This window comes from Strigops habroptila, chromosome 8, assembly GCF_004027225.2.
Source record: "Strigops habroptila isolate Jane chromosome 8, bStrHab1.2.pri, whole genome shotgun sequence".
In the NCBI taxonomy this organism is placed as follows: domain Eukaryota; kingdom Metazoa; phylum Chordata; class Aves; order Psittaciformes; family Psittacidae; genus Strigops; species Strigops habroptila.
In genome coordinates, this window is record NC_044284.2 from 25,866,277 (window position 1) to 25,886,190 (window position 19,914).

Genomic DNA, 19,914 nt, shown 5'->3' on the forward strand with positions numbered 1-19,914 from the left:
TCATCTTGTGTCAGAAGAACCTGCTAAACCTTTATGTGTGGACTGCTTGGACTTGGTGTGACTTCCTGGAGTTCACGGGTGGTCACTGCAACCTGGCTTCCCTTATGTTCCTGGGCGATGTTGTGTTTCCTGGCAACAAGATGCAGATAGAAGCGTGTTGAACCTTGCTGAGAGGCTGCAAACATGCTAGAACAGCTCATCGTTCACATGGTTACCGCATTATTTGGCTAAAGCTATTAATCTCTTGTGGTCAGACAAGCTTTACAGGCCTATCTATACAGATTGCATACAACAAGGAAATGTCTGTTCAGCAGTTTGCATGTCCAAGAAAGGCCGTGCGGAAGCCAGCCTGACAACCAGTGGGTGGTAGTTGTTTATTCTCGTTTGCTTTAAACATAGTTTGTATGGCACAGTAAGTAATGCTTACAGACTGCATGCATAGCATTGCCATTGTGTGCTGCTCCAAGAAAGTTGGGCTGTTCAAGAAAGTGTTGGGCTTATTGGCTCAATTAGAGAATAAGCTCTAAATTCAAATATGATGTTCTTCAAGTAGCTATTTATAAAAATCTTTCTTCATCTTAATGTTATTGAGGTGAGTAATGTAAGAAAACAACATTAAAACATTAAGTTGTTGCCTTTCACCTAAGGAACATGATCTTAAAGTACAAGAAGTAGTAAATCGTGTCTACTTACTTTGTAATATGACTGCCTGAGATCCTTGTTGCAGTTTGGCTTCAAACTGAATATAAAGCTTTATCATAAATTGTTTATATTTTTGCTTTCTGAAGTCTATCAAGTACTTAGAGCCAAATACCAAACTATCTAAACAAGTGGGGGTTGTGAATTTAAACAGGTTAAAGTACTTAGAAGCTCTCAGTTTTCCTCATACACGTGAGGAGAGGCCCTGGAAAAGTTCCAGCTTGCAGTTAAGTATTGGAGAGAACAATGCCAAGTACTGCTTTGCAGCATGAGAGTACACAGGCTGGGATATTTTAAGATGCTCTTTAGTAAGGGGAAATACTTGGCTGCAGAACTAAGCAGGTTTTCCCCACACGCACCTATCTGTTCATGCATGTGTTGCTTTTCAAAATAAGCAACATCATTACTGATTATACAAGGATTTGTTTAAAACATCTCTGCAGTTCCTGACCCATCAGTTCCCCTGCTTTGGCTGAAAATTCCACCCCTTCTCTTGGCAAAGAGACATCCCTGTGTGCCATGGGAACTGCAGCGTCTGTTCGGCTACGCGTAGGCCAGCGTATCCCAACTCAATGAGACAACAGTTTCTCATAGTTGCTTTGATTTCTTTGTTGTTGGTGGTTGTTGTTATTATTATTATTATTATTATTTCTGTAAGTTTTATGAAATGGCTCCTTCTAGCTACTGGAAGAGAAAGGCCAAAATGAAATGGCTCCAGTCAGGGAAAAGCAGGTGGTGCATATTCTGCCTGGGAGCAGTTGACTAATTACTCAATGTACATGCATGGTTCTTGGATGAAGTCAGAGAAAATATTGTGTGTTCCCCAGTAGGGTTATCAATGGGACTTGGAAAGGAACAGTAAGGACAAAAATAAATGTACAGGGAAGTAGTATTCCTTCATTCTTGTGTTCATGGAATAGCTCGATTCTCTGATGTGGTTCAAATATGCTTCTATGATTTTAAAATTGTAAAAAGCATAGTGGAAGCATTTCAACTATTCAGGGACTTCTGCAGGTTATCTGACCGATTGAGTAGTTAAATCTAGGAAGTTATCTTTCTGATCTGCGCAGTTGCCACAGTGTACAAGATAACTTGTGTGTTATTGGTAACACCGGAGATGAGAAAACAGCTGAAATTCACTGTGTCTGCTGATTTTGTGTGTGGTGTTTCTTGAATATACACAGCTGAATGGTTTTGAGCTTCTTTGCTTCTAGCAAGGAATTAAATGCAAGACAAAGACTCTAAATAAAAAAAGCATGTAAAGTGATTTTAGAAGTGTTTGCCTTGTGCTTTTTAATAGTATGGTTCAATGAATTCCTCTTGGCTCCACTTTATAATATCATTTACATATGAAATAAAACTAATTGGCTTCTAGCTATACAAATGTAGGGAAGTTAGAAGCGTTATGTTGAGCTGCCGTGGGAATCAGCAGTTGCTCCTGTATCCCTTTTCTTGTTTCATGTCAATAAACAGATTACAGTTTTGGAAACAGCTGTCACCTGGCTTCAGGTTGAGGTCAGTCTGTTCCCTGTGTACTTATAGTAATAAAACAGTCCTTTCTGAAACAAAGATTTACACTTGATGAAACAGATTGCTCAGAAGAGTTGCTTACAGGTAATCCAGCAGGCACACGGTTGTCACATTGTCTGCCTGTCCATTCGGTAAGGATGAGGAACAGAAAGAGTCTGTTAAAGCTATTTGCTTAGTAGGAGCAGTGATCGTGAAGTTCCTTCCTGGTTGGTACGTGTATTTGCTGAAATCAGTAGGGATGTGAGCTGAGTAGTAATTGCAAAATTTGATACTTGTAGTCAAATGTATATAGGAGTCCAGTTTTAGGAAGCTGGATGTGGAGGATGTTGACATGGAATGTAAGATGGAATATTCAAAACCAAAACAACTAGACTTGATCACTAGTCAATGTTAGACTTGTGTATGATCATCTTTTGTAATGCATTGATGAAACTGATGCAGTTTCATTATTTATTGTAAATTTCATAGGTATTTTAAGCCCTGAGATTGGATAGAATTCTAAAAAAATAAAAAAGAAACAAACCACGCAGATTGCCCCCCAACAAGAAGAAAACAATCCACAAACAAAACATGACCAAAAAATACCCAGACCTGTCTGTGCAGAACATTTGTGAAAAATGGGGCTTTGAAAATGAGGTTCCATCTAAGTGCTGTAGAAAGTGTTCATATTACAGCTTCGTGAAAGCGAATGTCTTTCCCGTGAGCTGAAAACCCTTTCTTCTATCAGCTCTATTGCCACTCAGAGCTGTGCTTGTGCTGTCTCTAAAACATCGACTGATATAGAAATTTAAGTTAACAAAACTGCAAAATGTATCCTCATCAGGTGTAGGTAGGAGACCTTTGAAACCAGCAATCTCTCTCAAAGACATCCATGTTTATCCTCTACTGCAAATGGAAGATGTCACTTGGATTTGAATTATGAAATATGGTGCATGCAGTAATAGTTGGAAGATTTGAATGTGTTTGACATCCTCTTTGCTACAGATTTTTAGAACTTAGCAGCACTTGACACCAAAGGACCACTTTAACCCAGTACCTCCTGCTCAAAAGTGGCCAATAATGAGTTTCTTAGCAGGACAAACATACTTCTTAGCACAGTGTTATCTTCCAGCAGTCATGCCTCAATGTCTTCCCGATCTAGAGATGGTATCTTGGTGTGTGAGAGCTTGATTCCTCGCCCTCCCTGTCCCTTCCCCCCACCAGGAAAGATCTGGAGCTAGGCTTTCATTTAAGCTGTATATATATCTGGACCAATATGCCAGTAGAAGTTTCAGATTTACAAACACGCAAGTCAGGCGAGACCCTCTCACTGTGAAAATTACAGAAGATTTTCAGGCACCCCCAGTCACCAATAGTAAGGCAGGGAAAGTCTGCCTTTCCAGCTTTTAAAAAAATATAGGAAAAGCAGTAAAGCTACTACTATATTGGTAGATTTTTTTTCTTTTCTCTGATGATGGAGTCTTTTAAGTGTAAAGGTAGATCTTTCTGTAGCACCTTTCTCTTTTCTGAGTCTGTCTTGTTGAACATCACCTGCATGGCTTACGGTCACAACAGAGAGAAGCTGTGTGACATGATGAGGGAGTAAATTAAGTAGAATATGAAACTAATTTCCTGCCCTGTCACCTGCTGCCCCTCTGTTCAGTTTAAGAATGATGAGATACTGATAAGATCAAGACCGCAGGATCATGTTTACTAGCTTGTTTCTGTTCTTGCCCTCATGTAAAGTATTGCTTCTGTGAGGGAAGGTTCCTAGTTTCCTTTCATGCTCCCTATGGCAATAACTAGGATTTGGCTGCATTTTTATTCCTACATTGTGAAGAGCTATTTTATGAATGTCCCTTCATGAGTGTTACCTGAGCTCTTGCTTACTGTTACTTCCTATGGAATCAGTATTGGTTTTGATGGGAGCAAATTTTGGCTGCTGTTGTCTAAGACCTGATGTTCCTATTTCAGTACTTTGCTTAAAAAGAAAGACCTCATAAAGACAATATACTTGAAGATCCCTCACCCAAAACTGGACTACAGCCTGCAACTTCACACAACTGTTTGCTACAAATAAGATTAAACATTGCTAATTTTGGGTCACCAGAAAGTGTAGATGCCAGACATATCTACTACAGCAACTGAGTTCAATTTGTCTTTCCAACGTATGTACAGAAGGTTTTTGTACCTGTTTAAATCTTTTAAGTTAGTTTGTTCCCCTGAGTGGTTTTCAGCTTGTTGCTATTGCATAGAGGAACTGGTTTAGTCATAGAGAGAAAATCAACAGTTTCATCATCTGAGTGGTGTTTAACTCTCAGTCTTGCTTCGTGTCACAGCTGTTCTGATGGGAACTGAGTTTCATTTCCTGTACAGACCTTTGTTGATCACTAGGTTTCTGTTTTTTCTGAACCCTGTTTGTGGTAAGACTCATGACATGTAACTGAACTTAGGAGAAGAGTTTGAAACCACATGCATTTTCATAGCACTTACAAAAATATTTCTCCTTGTCATCTATTCGTACATAACATCTAGTGAACATGTGTCACATTGAATGGAAAGAGCACAGACGATGCACACATTAGGCTGAAGTTCCTCAGAAGGATGCAAGGAAGAGCAAGCCCAAATATCCTTATTTTAACAGGCTACATTCATCAGAAAAAAGAGTTCTATGTTGTAACTTTCTAGTCGATGTACCTACTCAGTTCAGTGTCCTGAAGAGATTATGTCTTTGTGTTACTCGTTATAGTTAAGGTACAGAGAAAATGTTGCGGAACCAGGTTCTGCTTTGAAAACACATGTGGAATTTTATTTTTATCTGCACTGTTGTACAACACCAGATTTGGGTTTGTGTGACGTGTTCTTAAGAGTTTTCAATATGTTTATTCTTTCAGTGCAGATATTTTATAGACCTTTATTTGGTTAGTCAGTGAAGTTCTTAAGAAATCTTTGTTCCCACCTCTGTTGCAGATTCTCTGTGGGACTTGGGGGAAGCTATTTTAGTCTCTCTGTGTATCTGTCTTTCCCTGGTCAAAATGGGGATAGTGATTTTCTACCTCAGAAGCGAGATGAGGCAAAATTGTGGTGTTTGCAGAGGGGCTTAATATTTCTTTTTTTTTCTGTAGAAAAAAACAGCATTATTTTTATTACTGGTTTCAAGCTGTACAGAAGGCTGTTGCATTATGCAAAGAGGCACTGGGAGTAACACGTTGCCCCACCAAGGTATTTGAAATACATTTCCTGCTTTCCCAAATGTCTGACAAACATTCAGCCTTTCTAATCTCCTTCCCACCTTCTCTAGACTGATATTTCAGATAGAGACTTCAAAGTCCACTAGTAAAAAACACTAGGGTTTTTTTTTTTCTTTTATCATGTTAGCTACAAAACTCTCCTTTTCCTTAACGTAAACTGCCCAAGGAAAGCATAAAAAGCGATGTCCCCCTTTCATGGAGCTCATCTTTTGGAGATGGTGGAGAGGAAGTGTTGGGAGGGGTCTGTTTCACCTCTGCGCACAAGAAAGGGGTTTAATTGTTGGGTTCATGTATATTTGTTCTGCCACTGTCATCATCACAGTACCTGAATATTTCATCGCCATTGCATGGGAGCATCTCCCGAAGGTGCAGATAGTTGTGCAATCACGTGTGTGTGATGTGCTGCGTGTTCTTTCATGCTCCCTTCAGGGCACAAAACAAGGTGATGTGTGCCTGGTTTGTTGTTGGTTTTCCCCTCTCCTAATCTATATGTTATCAATAGTCTATACATTATAGAGGATACCCTTTGCTTTAGACAGTGTACACTGTATCTCAGAAGTAGTAAATCATTATACTGTGTGAAGATAAAATTATGTTATGCTAAAGAACATATCAGACATAACGTTGAGCATCTTACATTCTTACTGTTCTTGAACTCTAAATTTGGGGTCTTTCACTTATATTAAGGTCTCAGACAGCTGAGAGGTACAGTTGTCACATTTGCTTTCATCACTGGTGTCTTAAAGCTGAAGCCAGGAATGTAATCACACAACCACTTGCTGCAATCACAATTTTTTGTTACGGCTTTGCATTATGTAAGATGGTAATAGGCTTTTTCATATACAGAGGAAGTGCTTTAACTGAAGAGCTATTATTAAACAACTTTGCTTTAGGATTTCAGAGCTTAAAAGCTAGTGAATGTTACAATTTTAAAAAGTTAATAATTCTGAATAGAGAAATACACTGTTAAAGAATGTAAATGAGCATTGGAGTAATATATATTTTATGTGAATCAAGGGTTTTTGTGAAAGAGTATCTTTCCTTATTCACGGTGTTATAATGGGGGGGGGAGGGAGAATGAAGTAGGTTTTTGGGTACATAGTGTGTTTTTCAGATGCAGTCACTTAAATGCATTTGTCTAAAATTTTCAGCTGTATAAAATAATGGAGTGTTATTCCAAATAATTTACTGTTAGGTAGAAAATGTGGAGTTTGAACGTTTTTAGTTAAAATACCATTAGGAAGAAGTTCTTCCCTGTGAGGGTGGTGAGGCCCTGGCACAGGTTGCCCAGAGAAGCTGTGGCTGCCCCATCCCTGGCAGTGTTCAAGGCCAGGTTGGACAGGGCTTGGAGCAACCTGGTCTAGTGGAAGGTGTCCCTGCCCATGGCAGGGGGTTGGAACTGGATGATCCTTAAGGTCCCTTCCAACCCAAACCATTCTGTGATTCTATGATTCTATTCAGGGAAAGAAATAAAAACCTGTTGTGTAGATATTTTGGACACTTAATCTTCTGTTAATGGGAAGTAGTGTTCTAAACACGCTACCAACTTGAAAAATAGAAATACCATTTTTAAAGCATCCCTAATTCAACAGAAGTTTGAGTTTCAGGAAAATTCTACTATTCATCGTTAAACAGCTGAACCTTTCCCTGTTGACAGCTAAAGGGGATGGATAGAGGATACTATACCAAGAAATACCTTGACCACATTTTTTTCTTCAAGAAGTAGAGATTGATTTTTTGGGTTCTGATCTGCAGCTCTTGTTCTGAGAGAAACTTTGAGTAAACCCAGATAGCAACTGCACAGAGACAGTGTCCCCATCTTTAATTGAAGAGCAATGGATTTGTATTAACCAAGCTGAAAGCCAGCACTAGGTGTGTGGGAGCTTTGGAAGCTATGCTCTGCTCTCTGTGTCACAGGCACTCTCCAAAAGGTGGGTCGCTGAGAAACGCTGTGACCTTCACAGACAGACTGAGCAGTTCTATTTAAGAATGGGAAGACAAGAACATTTAATGTGTGGTATTTAATGTGGCTTTCAAGAAGAATGTTTGAAGGGGCAGTAATCACCTGTTTCAGGTCTTGGTGCCTGGGTTGTTCTTTCAGTGAATTGTCAGCATAAATCACAGAGCGATGACCATCCTGTCTTCCTCAGTTTGCTTACAAGGGAGGGGAATCTGATAAAGAAGAGGTAGAACCATTGAGCTACAAAAATGTAAAAAATTCCAAACAGCAGACATTACAATCATTACATTTTTCAGTACTCAGAAATAATTTGGCACATTCTGTACAGCTTTTGCAGAAAAATATTTAGCCTTCAGAGAAACTATTTTCACGGTAAGCTGTTCTTAGCTGCCAGCCTTATAAATCTTGAACAGAGTCTTACCAGATACGTAGGTGCACACTAGCTGTGCACAGATTTTGTTTGTTGTAGGAAAAAAATTGCAATTTGTTGTACTGAAATTGTATGTTAAGTTTTCATGTTGTTACAGCACTATTAGAAGAAGGCCATATCAGTTCCCTACCTGCTCCACAGTTAGAACATGTCTGCATGCAAATGCCCTTTTTTGCATATGCACTCTGAATCCAGAATTTTAAGAGGTCATCCTGAAGATCTGCTTGCTCTACATTAAAAGCATGTGGAAAAGCAGACTCATACTGTGTTCATCTCAGAAAGAGTTTTTCCTTATACGGGGTCCCTCCCATTGCGTTACTTTGATTCTCCTTGCTTTGCTGCAGAGTTGTGTGTCTGTTGGAGACCATATTTTAGCACAGTTAAACCCATATTAGAAATATCCAAGTCATGTTACTGGAAGCCAGCCATGTTTCAAGTGCCTGTGGAATTTGCTTTCCAGTCTTCAAAATTTAACCTTTAACTTTTTAGGATATTAACCAGTATGTTATTACTTTTAAAAGAGTTCAGCATGCTAGTGGATAATCTTTATCACGGTTATAGCGTAGGTTGATTTTCAGATTCTCTTTGCTTTGCACTGCATTGGCATGGAACTACTGCAAACATTTTTTCATTACCAATTTTCACACTACCACATGCAACATGCAGAGTTATAATAAAATTAAATAATCCTCTGGGGTTTACCACCTTTAAAAGAAGATAATTTACTCACAAAGAAAAGATTTTCTATTTTGTTGCACTTTCTTGGAGGTCACAGATCTCTGGAGCAGGGAGAACTGTGTTATGGTATTTGACCTGAAAAGAGATGGAAGTGAGAATGAACGCTCAAATTGTGAGGTTCTGTCCTGAGAAATAGCTTTGTGGGTATTTGTTTCATACAATGTGCAGCACAGTATCTGCGGGTCTTGATTCAGGGCTTGGATTTGTCGGTGCAACATAACCCCAAAACAGTGAGTCAAAGTCCTCACTCTGAAAAGATAATATAAATAATATCAATTGCTAAACGTGCTTTTCTCAAAAATGGCAGCTTTATTAGGCACTGGCATTCAGAACTGTAAGACAATGTTTTGAGAAGAAAAAGCAAATGGCCCTAAAGGAGCATTAAAAATATATTCATGATGAAATTCAATCAAAAAATCATGCTTGTGGTGCTGCCTGCAAATACTATAAATAATAACACCACTTGATATTTCAGAGAGATGATTTCCTCATGATTTCACACAGCGTTTTCAAATAAAGTAGATTGTAGCTGTTGTGGAACAAAATGACTGCATGCGAGGAAGGTGGGGTGATCTGTTACTAGATTTTTTCACTCCAGAAAATGTGTGGGGGTTTGGTTTTTTTTTAAAGCCCTGTGTTTACTTTCAGTCCCTTTGTACTGGTCATTTATTTTGCTTCATGCTACTTTTCCTTCTGACTACATCTGTGCTGTATCATTTGTATCCGACGTTTGTCTTGTCATGCTGTTGTTATATGCATTTTCTTGAGTCGTGTGGGTGCCCGTGCAGTAGCTTCTGATGCAGTGGGCTGTGGAACGTCAGTTTTAATTAGTGTATCAAACGTCTTGCAGTGGGATGCAGCTTGGATGGGAAGGTTATTAGAATACACCTATGCAGAATAGCTGGTTTCCTCCTGTACCCATAGTCTAAGTGTAATGATTTTGTATGTCATTGACGCAAGTAGGGAACACACTGTTAAATCTTGAACGGATTTGGTGTGATAGTGTCATCTTGACAAAATTTTCATCTTAATTAGTGTGGTGCTGTGACAGTTTTTAGAGAATCACGTACAGGGACCCAGGAAGGTGTTCCTTTTAGGTAGTAAGTTCTCAGTGTAAAGGGGAAGAAGGCTGGCTGGAGCCATTGCTCCTGCAGGCAGGTCTGCTGTGGAGGGGACAGCCAACCGCAGGGTGAATCGTCACTGAAATGAGTCAGACAAAACCTGTGCTGGGGGGCCTTGATCTGGGGTGCTGGGGGAGCTGCAAAAAGAATGACTTCTGTGTCCAAAGAATTTTAAAGGTAGCTCATGGACTTGCATTTTTAAGACATCTGATTTGACTTTTGGGACTATTCTATATCTTTAAGTCTTACATGAATGCTTATTGAAAACAGAGCAATCTAAATTTACCCAAACAGCAGTGGATCAGATTGCCTGATTGTGAGCTCATAGGAAGAGACACGTTGTCCTTTTGTCTGTGTCAGGAAAGCGCTTAATACTTCAAACTGTGCTTAGCACTTCACAGACCCAAATGCAATTAATTAATGATGATAAACACCAAGAACAGCTATGCACCTGTACCTCCTGTTGAGGACTGAAGGATCCTTCCAGCTGATCATAATTTTTTAAAGTGGGAACTCTTCAGTAGTTTTCTGTGGAAGTAGCGTAATAAAACTCTTCAGCAACTGTACCAGTAAGAGTGTGAAATAGCTAGCAAAATTGCAGCCATTCTCAAGCAAATCTGCTTTCATCAAATCCTGTAGATGTTGAGAATAGCTGTCACTTGATGTGGCAAATTTCATACACAGTACTTTGATCTCTAAGGTATTAATGTGCCAATGTTTTAAAAATAAACTGTAGATTTCAAGTATCAGCTTGGTTTATGTTTACTATTAAGAATTCAAAGAAAATATTTTATATAGTCCCAAAAGCTGCATTTCCAGTTGCCAAAGATTAGTAACTGTTAATGAATACCAGTAAGATGACAACTTGTAAAGAGATTATAAAAGTAGAAAACTAATTATGTAAACAGCATTATTTTGGAAATACGTTAATCCAAGTTCAAAAAAACCCCGATTTCTGTAGGGAATGAATATTAGTGTCATTTCTTCCAATTTCTATGAATTTCTTCAGTTCTTGATGGCTAATAAACTAATGATTGTCTAACGATCAGCAGGGCTTTAGAACTCCATGTTTTACTTGAGAATGTTCTTTTATTTGATGTCTTTCTCTTAACACTAACGAAACAGCTTTAGAAACTGTTTGCTGAGGCATTCTGCACTCACTGGTAAACATGACTCTGAACTGCAGAGGAAGTGCCCTTTATATTTTTGCCTTTAGTTTATCTAAAATTTTACCCTTTATGGGTATACTCTGGTTTTTAATTTGTAGCATCCTTGTAGTTGTTAGGTCCTTTTGGAAGCGCCAGTCAGTGAAGTTGCACACTGCTGTTGATTTTCATAGCTGCAATATAGCTACAAAAAAAAAAAAAAAAAAAAGCCAGTATTCCTCAGTGTAGGCTCCATAATTGTGAAATCATGTTTCCTTTTCATATTATGGTAGTTCTCTTCTGCGGCACGTGATGAAAGATACTAAAACTCTCTGGTGGATTGGCAGCAGATGCTCCTCATCTGGAGCCATTTACATTTTCTTTTCTTCCCTGAAGCACTAACTTTCACAAGAATAACCTTTTGAATAGTTTGTGGCTGCTTCGTCAAATACGGTTGTGTGATGTATTTACTTAGCTATGCTCAAAATGTCAAGGATATGTATATTGATTTTTGTACTGTTCATGCATACTGAATAAATACCACTGGTCTAGGAAGACTGCTGGGTTTGGTTTTATGTCTTCCTGTGCTGAAAGCCATGGTTTTTCTACCATTGCCCCTGGAGACATTTGAAGAGTTACTTTGCCCTCACAGCTCTTCAATGTCCTTAATTAGCTTGTCTCTGTGTTGTGCCCACTTCAAGCTTGTGGGACATCCTCATGTTCACAGCCTCATGTGACCCGAGCACAGCCAGATCCAGGGCATCTCTGAAGAGGGCTGTGCCAATTATAGTTCTGACTGGCTCTTTTACTACCTCTGAAATATCTTTTTAATGGATTACAGAAAGTGAGAATTCTGTTTTTCTTGTTCTTTCCAGGGGACATGAGTTTTGGGTGGATTTGAATGCTATGAAATTATACGAAACTGTTGAGTTTGATCAAATGCGGCGGCTGTCCACACCTTCCTGCCCCAGCTCCAGCTCCAACTACTACACAGTCTGGAAATACTTCTGCAGGGACCACTTTGGCTGGAGAGAATACTCTGAGGTATTTAACATATTTGAGAATCCTGCTTTTGGGTTGTAACCAAAACTCTTATGTACAGTATACACTATATATGTACATTTTTAGTCTGTTTCCTCTTCAAACATTCAGGAAAGTTACCTAAGAGCTATTGTTGAGGAACAAAATCAAGAAGGTCAGTATTGAACTGAAAAAGCAATAAAAGGAGAATTCTGCTCTGCTGGACTGCAGCTTGAATTATCCCTGAAAACATCGGAGACACAGAGGCTGACCAAATTGCCAAATTTGAGAGCAAACTGGACATGTCAGTACCAAGAATGTCCTTTCTAATCCCTAGAAATCTGGTTTTAAGACGGGGGGACGGCTCTCTGCAGCCTTTTTAACTCTACTGTCGTTTAGCTATGCAGTTTTTAATTTATTTACCTGTCCCCAAAGATACTGCAATGCAGGACATGGGCCTCCAGAATCACTGGATCCAGCCCCCTGCTGTCTCATTGGCTGCGCTGTACACTGCTGCAGCTGGATGGGCCACAAATGCCCCTGCTCCTTAGGGACCTTTTCATACATGTCTAGTTGGAATCTATTCGCTGATGGTTTATGGGCACTCATTCTAGTGTCACCATTGCCCATTGGATTTTAACAGCCACAGTTTTTCCATATCAGGTTGTAAGTAGGCCCTCTCTCTTCCAACTCATTAACCCCAATTATGGACACAGAAATCACATCCACTGTCAAACAGTATTGTGCTAGCCAAAACCTAATCAAACCAAGCCCAGAATACTTCTATTCACTTCATTCAAGTAAGATCTCCAGTAAGACTTTTAAATACTTGTTGTAGTTAAGAGCTCATCTTTGGCTGGCCAGAGTTGTGCATAATATTTTGAATAAAACCTTATCAGTGTCTCATAATTTTGGCAGTGTAAACTAGATCACATTCACCTGTTTCATGCATCATGCTGACTTTATAAGCTTGAGGCAGAGCACTATATGCAATTTAGGGCTTTGCAAATGAAAAAAAACACTGGAGAGAGCCTGGAAGAAAGCACCAAAAATAACAAGAAGTTTAGGATGTTTGACCTGTGAGGAGAAGTTAACTGGGTTTCTCCAGCATAGAAAAGAAAGAAAGAAGAAAGAGAATATATTAGTATATAAAAGACCATTCTACAGCAGACTTCTGCTTTTCGCACTCAATGGGCAAAGACAAAAAGTAGGTAGTTTGTGGCAAGGGAGTTTCAGATTAGATATTGGGAATAACATTTGACATGTAAAAATACGACAGCACCAGTACCAACTACATAGAAAAGTTGTGAAACCTGCCTTATTGGCACATCTTGCAAACAGGTAATAGAACATTTTTTAGCAGTCTGAATGTACTTGTGCCTCAGAGCACAAGGGGAGAGAGAGGAGAGATGAAGGGAGTAGACAGAGGGATTCGTTGAGGTCTCTGGCAAGAATATTACATTTTGAACATGTAATTTATCATGTGTATGTTTTTGTTTTCTTAATTTTTTTTAAACAGCCTGTTGTAAGATTGATAGAAGAAGCCAGCTGCCGTGGTCTGAAAGAGGTTCGGTTTGTTACTTGGCATAATCAGTATATCTTAAACATCAAAGATGGATTCCAGCAAAATGCATGTTTCAGAAGAGAAATCAAGAGGAGACCCCTTCTTCGCTCATGCATTGTGCTGATGCCGTTTTTACAGTACGTATCCCAGCAAAATGGAAACTTTGCATTTGTTCTCCATGTTGGTCTGTCCATGAGAACTGTATTCCTTAAGACGTGATGAGGAAATAGGCATCATTGGGTAGAAAAATCAGAAGCAATAATAAAAATTCTCAGTCATATTAGCAGCTCTCACTTGCCGCTTCTCAAGATAAATACTACCCAAGGAACTCCTTACTGCTAGGCTGTATTTGTTATTTAAAGGTTATAATGTACCTTGTGGATCTCAGAACATCAGAAGCACAGATGTACTTAAACTTTGCCAAAGGACTGTCCAGCTTTCGGCATCTCGCTGGCTATAGTGAACTAACAGTTATAGGTCCCATAAAGATGAGCATTCAAAAGCATTTTATAAATTTCAAGCACAATTAAAACATGCCTTGTTTTTATTGTCATCTCAACTGGGGGTTAACGTACTCGCCCATGAAAGGCAGAATGAGGGAAGTGTTGCACTGTAGTCATTTTTGATTACAACTCATAAAAATGCCATTTTTGTGATCTCACCATCACAGTTGGAAACATTATTGTCGGAGTTCAGTAGTTAGCAACATATTGCCCTGTTAGCAAAGGGATGGAACTCATTAATCTGAATGGCAGTTTAGCATGCTGGGCCAATCAAAGATGCTTTAACTGCTGCAGTAGGGCTAGAATGCTCATTAGCATCCAGAGTCGTTACTGCATCTGATTGCGAGGTGAAGAGAATTTGGTCAGAGCCTCAAAACATGTGGTTGTTGTTAGAAACATTTTTAGATACAGTTTTACAGGAAGGAAACCCAAAATAATTAAAAAGATACTGGGAGGATGCAGGTAAAAAGACTGTGTGGACTTTCCAGTTACAGCAATTCAGATTATCATCATAATGAAAAATAAGGATTTCAGGTATTCTCCTGATGTTTTGCTAGCAGTGACTATTTTACTACAGTGTAACTTTATAATTTTGGGATATGCTAGAATTATAAAAAAAAATATTTATAAAATTATAAAAAATCTTAGTGGACCCTTGAGTGTTTTACACTCACAAGGGCTTGACTATAACTATTCATGCCAGCTACCCAATCTATAAAATAAGCCCTGAAATTTCTGTTGTTCTGCAGTAAACCTCATTTTTATTTTCTTTATTTAAAGACCTTGTAATGCTTCATTGAAAATCTACCAATTCTTAGCAAGGAACAGAAGAGTATTTTAACTATTTATGAGAGCTATCCGTAAGAAGTCAGTATTTGCCTCCACTTACCACAAAGATTTTTTTTATTTCCCTCCCCTCCAACCTGCTTAAATCTGTTACAAAATTGGGAAAGAATTATTGAATATAAACTGTGTGAATTGGGTGGTACTGGTGGACAAACATTGACTTTTTAATGGCTTCCCTTGTGTGATAAATGTTTATAAATAGTTTACACTAGTCAGAAGAAATTAACAAAGTCCACCAAAGATTGCAGTATTTTTGTTGTGCTTGATATCTTACTCATTAATCCATAATCTACTGTTTTCTGTGACTGGTCTTCCAGTCCATGTGTGAGTGAATGAGGTTCTACAGTAATATTTTTTTACCCACTGACTTTAGGAGGAAAAAAAGAAAAAGAAATTAAATGCACACTGTAATATTGCAGACTTCTTTCTTAATAATCATTCTTAGAAAAATCCATCTTTTGAGTTTCTGTTAAACTATTAATAAACAGAAGAATTCTGAGTCAAGTCAAATCCATGCAAATCTTTTTAGCTTTGAACAGCAGGTGAAAGCCACATGAACACTTCCTTAAAAAGTATGTCTGCTTTGAAAAGTGTGAGTGCTATTACAGTTTACTGTCTGTGTGATCCAAATCAAATGTATCAATTTAAAAATAGACTTTTTTTCTCCAAACATTTTTTCTGGATTCGAAGAGCTCAACCTGCAATCAGAAAATCACATTAAATTGTTTATGGGTCCTACAAAAAAATCACATACAGTTCTTTAATGCTCATATAGCACTAGCTTTAAATGTTCTGAAAGGCAACCTTAATTGACATTTCTGTAGGTAAGATGTTAATAGCAGTCGAATTCTTATAATTGTGTTGGCTCTGCAGAGAAAAGCAGGCTAATGAGCAGGGACAATCAGAAACTGCTCTGTGATTGTGTTTCGGGGTACCTCGAGAACAGGTTGGCTGGGTGCAGAAGTCACGGTTCTGTGGCTTTTCAGGCAGCATCATGCCTGAACAAAAGAAGATTGATTCCTGAAGAATAACTCTGGAGAAAATGGCTTTGACTTTAGCAAAGCTTTGAGAGTTTGTTTGTTCTCCAGGAAACTTTCTTTTTACAAAGATGGCACAGGGAATTGAGTTTGCCTATTGTTCCTGTGTGCAAAATCCAGTTGCATATATGCAGGAAGGCAGGATTTGTCCTTGGATGTTGTCAAACCTCAGCTTCCCTGAGACGAATATGCAAAGGATTCACTTTCCCCATTTCCTCCTAGTCAGAGCACGTTTCATCTTATGTTTTGGTAGTGTTATGTTATCAGAACACAAGTGACCTAGAAATTTCATGAACTTTATTGTTCATTAAACTTTAATTTAATGAATTCTAATTTAAGGTCATCTGTGGGATTTACAGACAAGATATACCTTGTGTCTTTCCAGTCAGATGGTGGGTACCTGTGACTTCATAGGCTGTCCTAACAAGAGCTGCCTTCTTCCAAGTGCACCATACCCATTTGCGTTCATTGTGGGTTGGGCCTGGGGTCATGGAAACTTTACCTATTAAAATACTTTGATAAAATACTCATCTGGTGAAATTTGGATAGTTGCATATATTCTTGCAACTGAAAGGGATCCTCACCAGCTTGCAGGAGCTGAAGAGCTGTGCACTTGAAGTGTGAAAACCAGAGTCTGAACATGCAAGCTTTACATGTTCAAAGTATTTGCATTGACGCAAGTGGGAGAACTCCAATAAGTAAGGATTATTCAGATGAGTAAGGCTTGTTTGTTCAGATTATAGTCAGGTGAACATAAGCCACAAATATCACACTCTTTATCTAAATTTAGCAGCTTCAAGAGTATGAGAAAGCTCCACAGAGGTGCACATATTTGTTAAGAACAAAGTCTTGCCCTACCACAGTTGATGTCCTTAAGTGGATTTTACTAGTGTCTGTTCTTTTTCTGGCATCCGTGCTGCTGCTTTTCTCCTTCACCACTTCCTGACTTCTTACCTGGCAGCATTCCCGAGAGCAGGGGCTGGTCTGTTGCATGAAAATAAGCAACTGCAAATGCAAATCTACATCTGGCCTGCACAAATGAAAATGAGAGCCTTCCTCAGCATGATACTGGGTAGTACTGAAAACATAGCATCTCCTACATAATCGGCAAGTTTTGCCTACAAAATGATTTTAGTTGGGGTTATTCATTATTCATACTGTACAAGAAAATGTATGTTTCTACTCCTTGTATTGTATTTTGAGGGAATTAGGTTAAATGTTGCCACATTATTAATCTTTTCTTATTCTGTAAGTCCTATTTGCTATATTAAAATAATGAATACTTTATAGCTAACATACAGAATAATCGTATTTGGTAGTGTTCTGCCTGTCTATAGTTTGTAACCCCATCCCAGAACGTAAATAATGATGATAGTAGGCTTTTAAACACCACCAAGCAGTAAGATTTCCCTACATAGAAGAGCATCCCTGAAAGTCAAGATTTTGTTGTTTGTGTGGATAGAGGAGTTATTAAAATAGCAGAAATAGCTGGCATGTTTAAAACAGCAAGCATTAAATAAATAAACTTGGTCCCTTCCAGCCCAACTATTCTATGAGTCTGCGGTTAAAATGTGTAAATTGTTACAGAACTGACAAGCAACAATTGCTTAAAATATGTTGGTGATGAAATAATGTGATTAGCAGCTCCTCTGTGATGTTTTAACCACAAACCTTTTCTCCTTCCCCAACTAGGACGTTGAGTGGCAACTCTCCAGTACCCTCTCCATCAGCTGAACCAGCTTTGTCACATGTCTTGTCTCCAACTGCTGTTACCTCTCCAAACTTCTATCCTGAAACCTGGATTAGTATGGATCCATCTCAGGACTTCATCCAAGTGCCTGTTCTGAAGGAAGATAAGAGCTATAGAACCATTTATAACCTATTTCACAAGACTGTGCCAGAGACCAAATATAAAATTTTGAAAATACTGAGAGTGCAGAATCAGTTTCTTTGGGAAAAATATAAAAGGTAAGATAATGCAAATACCATTCTTTTACCGTAGTGGAAAAATACCTTAAAATATGTAATTTGGGCTGAAAAATAGACATTGATCACTAAGTAGAATACATAAACTCCAGATTTGCTGAAGAAAAGGAGCATCTTCAGTTGAACAACTTTATCTGAAAAATACTGAAAAATATCCTGAGGTTTCCTGCATAAGAGGTTTAATATACTATCTACTGATAACCTCTGTAAAATGTATCTTCACAGAAACTTCAAAATAAGTCTAGGATATCTAGCTGAAAAATCTGTAGGTTCATTTTCAAGCCAAGAGGCATTGTCTTCATCAAATCATCTCTACATTGAAGATATCCATTAGTGTCATGGCTCCCCAGATCATGGTGACACAGGGCCTTGCAGTGGCCTTGAAAGATGAAATCCTATGTCTGTCAGTTCCATTCAAACCAAAGATACTGTGTCTGAAAGTTACCATCTATTGACCACTTCATAACCGATGGGAAATTAGATTTAGGTATTCTCTGTCACTTCTCAAGGAAGGCAGAATCTCAGGAGAAGTTGAGGGCCGGGCTGGGTGAGCAAGGACTGACTCTTACAGTGTTCCTGCTGCTCTAGAGCATCTTCACCCAGCCTGTCTCTCAGTAATTCCTCACTGTGGCCTCTTCTGAAGCTGTAGTGGGATTTAATTCTTGCACAGCCCTTGTTTTCACTTGGAGGAAGATTTCCTTCTGCATCTGAGGTGAAATACAGGCAAAGATAAGGAGGCACTTCTCAAGCTTTCTCAAGCCTTTGCTGCTGTGCAGGTGGGAGACCTCTGGCTCCTGCAGTATCAGCTCAGGTCCTTTAAAATATACCTATTTCACACAAAAGCTTTATTTGAAAGTGGAAGACCTGCTCTGCTAGCCATACGGAGATGTTTTCATATCTCCTCTTGCAGCTCTACTATTGCAGAGGATAATACTGATACTTCAAGAGCTGGAGTGGAAACTGCTTTTCCCTTGCAGATCTGCAGTGAATACTAATCTTCACTTTCCATTTTCTATTCCAGGAAAAAGGAATATATGTCAAAAAAAATGACTGGGCTTGACAGGATAATGAACGAAAGGCATTTGTTCCATGGCACCTCCCAGGATGTGGTGGATGGAATCTGCAAGCACAACTTCGACCCGCGCGTCTGCGGGAAGCATGCCACCATGTTTGGACAAGGCAGTTACTTTGCCAGAAAGGCAAGCTACTCCCATAACTTTTCCAAAAGGTCACCCAGAGGAGTTCATTACATGTTCTTGGCGAAAGTACTGACGGGAAGGTACACGGTGGGTAATCACACCATGAGGAGACCTCCACCAGTGAACCCCGGCAGCATTACCAGTGACCTCTATGACTCTTGTGTGGACAATTTCTTTGAGCCTCAGATTTTTGTCATTTTTAATGATGATCAGAGCTACCCTTATTTTATTATCCAATATGAAGAAGTTAGCAACACTGTCTCCATTTGAAAACTTGTGCTGCTGAAGTACTCGTTTTAATAAACTCTCTTATCTGGCATTGGTAGCAGTTTTTGTCGGGGAAAAAAATGTGGACATTGCAGAACTGATTAAATTACTTGCTTGGAAGGAACTAAATCTCAAAATACGGAAAAGGAGATCAGAAGTGACCAATTGTGCACTTGCTGTTTGATTATGTATGTGCGAATTGTAAATATTTTTCCATTGTTTATAGTTGAAAATCTGTGCCTTTTGTTATAAAACACTGTTTATTTATGTTAGTAAATATTCATGTTAAAAACTGTGTGTGTGTGTGTGTGTGTGTACACAATTTCAGTTGTGTTATGTGCATATTAGAGCAGCTATCCTAGCATGTGCCCTGATCTCAAAATCTTAAGGATGGCCATTTTACGATATCAGAACCAGATAATTTTCATCCCAAGTATATTAAACAAGAGATTCTCCCAACTGCTATTTTTTATTACTGTATTTCAGAAAGATTGGGAGAGATTACAAAAGTAATATCCTGCTCATACTTTGGATTATTAAACAGGACAGCACAAATAAATGCATCATTCTCTAAAATCAGCCCTCCGATAAATGGCATGCTGTCCATGAGGAGAGTTTGGAGCCCGACGGCTTCCTGGC

The 19,914-nt window shown here is 38.8% G+C and overlaps 1 protein-coding gene across 4 annotated transcripts in view; it reads left to right on the forward strand.

The window, feature by feature from the left end:
• TIPARP (TCDD inducible poly(ADP-ribose) polymerase) overlaps positions 1 to 19,572 on the forward strand; it is a 41,603-nt gene extending 22,031 nt beyond the window's left edge. For all 4 annotated transcript variants that reach the window (XM_030493962.1, XM_030493965.1, XM_030493964.1 and 1 more), the window contains 4 exons: positions 11,729 to 11,897; positions 13,393 to 13,574; positions 17,516 to 17,791; positions 18,831 to 19,572. In XM_030493962.1, the coding sequence (XP_030349822.1) occupies positions 11,729 to 11,897; positions 13,393 to 13,574; positions 17,516 to 17,791; positions 18,831 to 19,278 (1,075 nt within the window). In that variant the 3' untranslated portion in view covers positions 19,279 to 19,572. The remainder of the gene's footprint in view (positions 1 to 11,728; positions 11,898 to 13,392; positions 13,575 to 17,515; positions 17,792 to 18,830) is intronic.
• The last annotated feature ends 342 nt before the right edge of the window (positions 19,573 to 19,914 follow it).